The sequence below is a fragment of the Semicossyphus pulcher genome, unplaced genomic scaffold, assembly GCF_022749685.1.
Source record: "Semicossyphus pulcher isolate SPU_LCO1_2020_fin unplaced genomic scaffold, fSemPul1.0.p SCAF_17, whole genome shotgun sequence".
Taxonomy (NCBI): domain Eukaryota; kingdom Metazoa; phylum Chordata; class Actinopteri; order Labriformes; family Labridae; genus Semicossyphus; species Semicossyphus pulcher.
This window is the reverse complement of record NW_027211681.1, coordinates 10693750-10701043: the sequence shown is the minus strand read 5'-3', so window position 1 is coordinate 10701043 and position 7294 is coordinate 10693750. Positions and strand designations below refer to the sequence as shown.

The 7294-nt window shown below is 39.1% G+C and overlaps 1 protein-coding gene across 1 annotated transcript; it reads left to right on the top strand.

Annotated features, from left to right (window-relative positions):
• Positions 1-6872, top strand: LOC138594699 (serine hydrolase-like protein). The gene is made up of 12 exons (XM_069665881.1): positions 1-186; positions 1247-1390; positions 1610-1723; positions 1864-1905; positions 1995-2014; positions 2138-2212; positions 3408-3517; positions 3610-3689; positions 3781-3815; positions 3944-4020; positions 4110-4197; positions 5501-6872. Exons 1-12 carry the CDS (start codon positions 129-131, stop codon positions 5642-5644), a joined length of 987 nt encoding a protein of 328 aa, XP_069521982.1. The 5' UTR covers positions 1-128; the 3' UTR covers positions 5645-6872.
• The last annotated feature ends 422 nt before the right edge of the window (positions 6873-7294 follow it).

Below are 7294 nucleotides of genomic sequence, written 5' to 3'. Positions count from 1 at the left end.
TCAAAGTTAACAAGGCTGAAAGAGTATTCTGTCAGAGTCAACAACAAGTGTTTTTATCTTTTCCCCGAATATTTCTAACTTTTAGATGTTTTTATAACACCGGTTATTCAGCGGACTAGTTCTTTAAGATGATACAAGCTTTGAAGGGCGTCAGACACTTGCACACCAAGGCAATCACGCAAGCAGGTTAGCTGACTATCTGTGCCTCTGTTTGTAACGTGTGTTTACCACCAGAACATTTAAAAACCATGACTTCTGTTTTATAGAAGAGAGAAATGAATCGTGAATTGCTGATGCTACTTCTAGTTTTACAAGTATTTGTGCGGCAACTAAGACCGGGGTCCCGTACTTTTATTAATGCTCGTTGATGACCACAAAAATAATACAGGACACCTAATGAGCCAAGGGCAAAGATATTAAATATGAAATCTTTATAGAGTCCTCGTCATGAGAGAAAGAAATAGCATTAGTGTACATTTAATTGTATAACTTAAAAAGGAGAGCAAACTGGGCTGACATTAAGGAAGGTGTATGACTGACCAAAAAAGCAATAATGCAAAAAGCATATAATGATACATCATAATATCTGATTAACTGAAGAATACAAAATGCCCCTTAAAAGGTAAAGAGCAGGATTAATGTATTTATTCACTGCAATTCGGTGTCAGTTTCACTGAATTTGAGTTTTCAGTCTTTGTATTAAATTTACAGAACTATAGAACAATTATAAAAACAAATTAGGACTTTGGATTTGAAAGTGGCTGGCGCATCTCTTAACTACTTTTCACCACTGTCTGACATTATCCCGCCGTCATCTTCTTTTTCTTTTATCCTGCTGGCAACTTCTTCTTCGGCCAGATAATTTCCGTTCATGTTACCCTCAGTCATGTAATAAGCGCGTCATGAAGTAGTGACGCGGTGATTAAAAATCGCAGGAAAATCTTAAAGCGATATTTGATGCCAGTCTACAGATAAATGTATTGAACGAGTCAGGACGACAATATGTTGCTGTGTTGATATTTTGTCCCACCCCTAGATCCAAGAGTCAAAAACCAAAACAAACTGAATCTAAAATCATTAGTCATTAGTTACATTGCATGGAGACAGAGTGAGTATATCTTTCCATAATATAACTGGTAAGACAAAAGCGTGTATTTGCAACGTACTGGATCTAGAGAAGGTAAACAACAGAAGAGATTACAGCCTGTCCTGAGTATTATTAAACCAGGCTTTGTTATGTGTCCAGTTTCAGAGCTCTCTGTACCGGTCCCATGGGGTGAGATCAGAGGAAGAGTCTGGGGTCCTGATCACGGTCGTCCTGTGTTGTGCCTACACGGCTGGGCTGACAACTCTGGTACATTCAACACCCTCATTCCGCTTCTGCCAAAAGGTAATTATTGTCTTTAAAGTGTGTTTACAAATAGTATATCTAAATATGTTAAGCTACTCCTGCTACCAGTTGCATTTCCCGTCTACCTCTCAGCTTTGTCGTACTCAACCAGTTTTAAGAACTAATTCCCCCAAAGTTTTCAGAAAATGATGATGTTTTCTGTTTTGATCCTTCACCCCTTAAAATACAGTGTTGTCCTGCTTTCTATTTTCCCCTCAGAGTGCAGATATGTGGCGGTGGACCTGGCAGGCCACGGTCAGTCATCACATCGTCCTCCTGGAGTTTTCTACGCCTTTCCTTATTACGTGATGGATGTAAGACGAGTCGTCGATGGTGTGTTCAAGTTCAGCTCCGGTGCATCTGTAGTGCAGTTAAACCAGAACAGGGATTTTGTCTTTCAACTGCAAACAGTCTTTTTATTCTGTGATGTGATACTAGAGCTGGTTAATGATCTGTGAAATTAACTCCCACAGCTCTGCAGTGGAGCAAATTCTCCATCATAGGCCACAGCATGGGTGAGTTCAGCTTTTACAGCAGAATTACACAAAACAAAATGTTTGTTTTGTGTTATATTTATAAAGACAACATATATTTTTTATTTCAGGTGGGAATGTTGCTGGAATGGTATGTGATCGAGTCATGAAAGCCTGTTTCATCTTGGTCCTTTTTCCACAACAGATTAACTTTGTAGAGACTATTTAACTCTAACTACTGTGTGTTATGTCCTCTGTATCGTGTTTTCCACAGTTCAGTGCACTGTATCCTGAGATGGTGGACTCCATCGTGCTGCTGGACTCTTACGGATTCTTACCCACAGATCCGGTACAGTTTTTAAACTCCAGACAACAGTTAGCTCAGGGCTGCAGAGCAACTTCACCAGTTCTTCCACATGATGGGAATTTATTTTTGCTTTTCCCCAGTCTTTCACTTTGGAAGTTATCATTTACTTTTCATGATATGTTTAAAATTGGTCCATGAAAGATGGGTTTTATTTCACATTCATATTAAACTGCAAAACTACAAAAAACGTTTCGTAACAAACCTAAATAGAGGTCGAACTGGTGCAGGGATAAGTTTGAATTGAAGTGGAAAATTGATCATTTCCTTTTTTCTGGAGTTTCAGCGTGCGGCATCAGACCAGCGGGAAAAACTCACTACAGCTAGCCACAGGAAGCTAATTGTCTCATTATGTGCATGACTGGATTTTAGCAAAAACGAGCACAAACTTGTAACCTAATTATTTTTCTTTTCATCCATCCAATATGTGCCGATATCCAGGTCACACTCATTTAGATTGGTTCATTTTTAGGAATTATTGTTATATACAGTAAAGAAGAACAGGGAAAATGATATAACAAAAGATAGTTCAAGGTTGAGTCATACTTTGCCCAGTAATACAGCGAAAGAGTTGATACATTTTTCTGTTTTGTATTAATAGGCTCTAATTTCGTGAACCCTGCTGAACCCCTCCTTTACCAAACACACAGAGCAGTAGGTGTGAAGGAAAAGGACAGAACCATTGCACAGCATCATTTATTGTTGGGGGGAAAATAAGTGTGTGATAGCAGCTCCACCTGGTAGAGGACTGCAGCTACAGTGGCCACAAGTTAATTTGAGTTTGTGGCCCCTGATTTACACAACAGTGTTAAGTTTTTATTCAACCTTTATTTATACAGGTTGTCTTATTGAGACACTGAGTCTTATTCTCCAGAGAAACCTGGTCAAAACAACAAAATACAACACAATGTTACAGACAGACAGGACAATCAATACACTGACAAGTGTTAAAGCAGCAAGTGGTAGTAAGAACCCCCACAGATTCTCTCTCTCTTTCCTTCTGTGTGATAGATGATTGAAATTGTGACAGTCTGACACAGTTTTGTCCTGTGGGTCAGTGCTCATATCTTACTACTACCTTACTTCAGACTATTTTACATAGAGATGTGCAGTGCACAAATCACACGTCCGTAGCTTTGAATTGCTTCCCTAATTATTGATTCATCTTTTTTCCTTGCAGAAAGAAATGCCGAAAGTGATGAGGCAGGGGATGGATGAGACGATTCAGTATGAGAAAAAGATGGAGGAGGACAAGAGAAGAGTTTACACTTATGAAAAGGCAGCAGAGAGGTGTTGCAACCTTTTTATTTATGGTGTTTTACACTCAAGCAGCAACTTTTCTGTAAAACTGCTGTAAAATCAAAACCTTTTATTGCTTTCAGGCTGCTGGCTGCAAACCCCCAACTGTCCGAAGAGTCTGTCAATGTCCTTTTAGAGCGAGGTCTAGTTCAAGTGGAAGGAGGTACATCTTTATCTCCATATTCTCTGCTTGTGTTTATTATAGGTTTATAGGGTATTATAATTTTACTCTTAAATATACTTCCTTCTTGCAGGAGTGATGTTCTCCCGAGACTTTCGTATAAATCTGGTAGGTTACTGCTGAACTGCACCAACTCACCACTGTACCTTTTTATGTCTTAAAAATAGATGTAGCCGGTATAGACATGTCTAGCCCATTATATAACAGTATATAACAATATGCTTCTATTTTTTCAGAAAAACATAGCACGCATCAGCATGGAGCAGAGTCTGGATTTGCAGTTGAGGATACAAGCCTCTGTTCTAGTCGTTCTGTGAGACCAGGTCCACTTCGCATCTCCTTATTATTACATGTACTTAACTCAGTTTGAAATATACAGTTGTCTTTTCTTTGTCTTTCCAGGGCAGAAGAAGGCTTTGAGAAAATATTTACCAAACCAGATCAAAAGAAAATAACATCAGCACTTCTCCAGGCTTATAGGGACCGAAATGTGAGTGTACTTTTACAGTCTGCTCGTGTAAAGTAGGTACCCTTGCATCTCAGGGGTTTATTTTTAGCTGTTAAGCCTGTGTGTGTAATTGTGCCCAGTAGATAGACAGACAGACGGCTGCACAGATGCAAAAGTAGCAGAGTAGTACGAGCTCAGTGTCTCAGAGGCAGCAGAATATTTCATAGCTAAGAACCTCAAAGCTGACCTACATACTGAAACCTGGTCAAATGCTGCAGAGAAGGAAGAGAAAACAGGACGTGCATCAAGTGTACATCCACCGTGATGGTTGCTTTCCAAGTCAAAATTAAGTTAAAGGCTGGACTTTCATTTTGGAACACAAGAGAAGTTTGGGATGTGGGAATACAAATGATTTTAAACCAGCTATAATCAATTTTTATATGATAACGATGTAGAGGGGTGGCTCCGAGTTTTGAACCAACAGAGAATTAAAACTTGAGTCTGCCGCTCCTCTCAGTTCCTGCAGCATTATAGTGACTTTCAGATACAAAGCTTCACTGTTTTATCCATTCTCGCTGTTTTAATTGGGACATTTTCTGAGTTTTCAGAGGAAAAGTGCAAAAAAAAAAGATCTTAACGATACCTGTACAGCGACCCAGTAGCAATGGGACACAGTTTTTGCGGGAACAGAGCAGAAAGAGAAGAATATTGGATTTATATTTATGTGCAGAGAAACACCATTCCAAGTAAATTATTGATTCTAAAATTCTGGATGTCTGAATGACAAGAGAGTGTTGTGTAATTACTTCACCTTAAGACAAAAGGTGATAATGTGTCAACAGGCATTTTTTAAAAGTAACTTTTTCTTCTAATTCTAAGAAGAGTTGGAGGTTATGATTGTACCAGAGGGCCTTGTTTAGCCCCTACTTGAGAGTAGAAACTCTCCCATCACAAGAGGAACATTGAGTGGTTTAATGTACTGTGACTGGCTCAGACACAAGTGTACTTGATCGGTCGAATGCATACAGCACCGGCAACTGCCATCTTTTAAAACCTGTGCACAGCTCAAAACAGCAGCCTTAAAAAAATAGACCACAACACGGTTAAATTAACATACAGTGAACATTTCTTTTCCAACTTTGTAATTATGATGACAAACACACAGCTTCGGCCACAGTATTATAGTAGCTTGATATAGTCCTCTTCAGACCTTTTGATCTGTGGTGTTCACGGTTAGCTTAGGCTGCTCCTAAGTGGTTCCAGAAAAAGATTGTGCAGGTTATTAATGCGGGTTAAAATGTAACACTTAATATCTCACACTTATCTATCTGTCTCTTTCTTTCAGCACACGGTGGCGACAGTACCGGGCGATCACCACGTCCATCTGAATAACCCTGAAGCCGTCGCTCCAGTAGTGTCTGACTTCCTGCAGAGCAAAGTGCTGTCACAGCCAGATGGGCTAACAGATGATCAGACCTCTAAGCTATAGAAAACACGACCAGAACACCCATACATTTTGCCTTTATTATAGTAAATTTAACAACTTTTTTAAGGTCTTGTATTTATGCTGTACTGTTTACAGGCACCTTGCTACTTCATCCTCGAGCCGACTAGCATCAAATGGGCATCTGAATTATTCCAAGTATTTTAATAGATGTTTATGTGCATTTTAGCTACTATTCTTTAAGATAACCTCAAGATAGTCTGTCAAACAGTGATGGGCAGGTTGGGCCAAATTGTGCTTTCAGCTCAGTTGTATTTTACGCATCTAGTGAATAGGATGTATTCACAACCAGGTAACATTAATCTAGTGAATTCATATCAAGTCTGTTTTCATAACAGAGGTGAACACCAGACTTTAATGCCATTTTTAAAGTACCAATTTAGTCATCAGCGAGGAAATGAGGAGTAAAAACACTTGAAAACGTGTGGCTGATGATGACATCATAGAGTAAAGGTCATTAGCCTTATTAAGCACTTGACTCCAACAATGGTTTAAAGAAAAACAATGAAAGAGATATTGTCTTCTTTTTTCCTTTTTTTCTTCCTTGTCAAAACTGGGCTCCTATGTAACCCACAATGCAACTCCATCTTCAACAGTTTGGTCAGAGATTCAGGTATACTAGTAATGTCAAGCTAGTAGCAGCTAATGTAGCCTCAAGTCGCTAGCGTCGACCCGTGGTAATGAGAGGGATACAGAGGTCTTCTAAACTCACTTCTTTCTTATCCCACACCCCAGAATCATCTTTAACTCTTCACACCCAATGTACACTGATTCACGTGACATTACCCGGGGCAGGTTTTCATATTTTGTGCTAATGTAACAAATAAAAAAATGCTAAAGTAGCTGTCTCTGAGGCTGTAATGTTCATTATACACCATAATAACAATCTGAATGAAAAAGGATAAAACATTTTTACACTATGTGGGGGGAAGGGACTGCTCAGAGGAGATGCCATGTTGTAAAACAAATTAAAAAGGTTTGCTGGGGTGCCAGTAAGTTTTCATCCTAGATTTTAAAGTTGCCACTGAGGGTAAATATAAATAAAGCCTTTATATTTTATTGTGCTTAAGTGTTTCACAGAGTACACTCCTCAAACAATACCTCTCAACTGCTAGTCAGATAAAGACTTCTCGACCACACGACATGTTTCTTCTTCTTCTTTGTTGCCTTCCTGCTGCCCCACGGGTGTTTGCAGGCAGTAGTATCACCTTATACCTGCTGTCTTTGATAAATGTTTGAAATGCACTTCAGCAAGTCTGATGTCTTAGATGTCTGCTGCCTTTAGTAAATATTTTACCAGTTGCGCACTGTCTCTGAAGTCTGTGTCCTTATGTTCAATCTCAAAAGTTTGTGAGGAAAGTTAGTGGGGGGGGAAGATGTCTATTTGAGTTGGAGCAGAGAAATTTATCCAGATTCAGCAAGTATTGTAACACAATATCCTGGCTGACCCTGTTTCCAGCCTTTATTTAAAACAGCTTTTAATTTGAAGGTCTCTCTTACAATCTAAGCTCTAAAATTACAAAATGCTAACAATATTAATTTGCATTTTGTGATTTCACATTCACAAATGACTTGATCCTAACTCTGAAAAAGAGAAACGCTTCTGAGTTAGTTGTGTTGATGTCTACCAGACAG

Excerpts from the sequence above, each read along its gene's own strand:
- LOC138594699 (XM_069665881.1), top strand. The coding sequence starts at position 129 with ATGATACAAGCTTTGAAGGGCGTCAGACACTTGCACACCAAGGCAATC. Across the intron at positions 187-1,246 it reads CAAGGCAATCACGCAAGCAG|TTTCAGAGCTCTCTGTACCG; the intron begins GTTAGCTGACTA and ends TTATGTGTCCAG. Across the intron at positions 1,391-1,609 it reads CATTCCGCTTCTGCCAAAAG|AGTGCAGATATGTGGCGGTG; the intron begins GTAATTATTGTC and ends TTTTCCCCTCAG.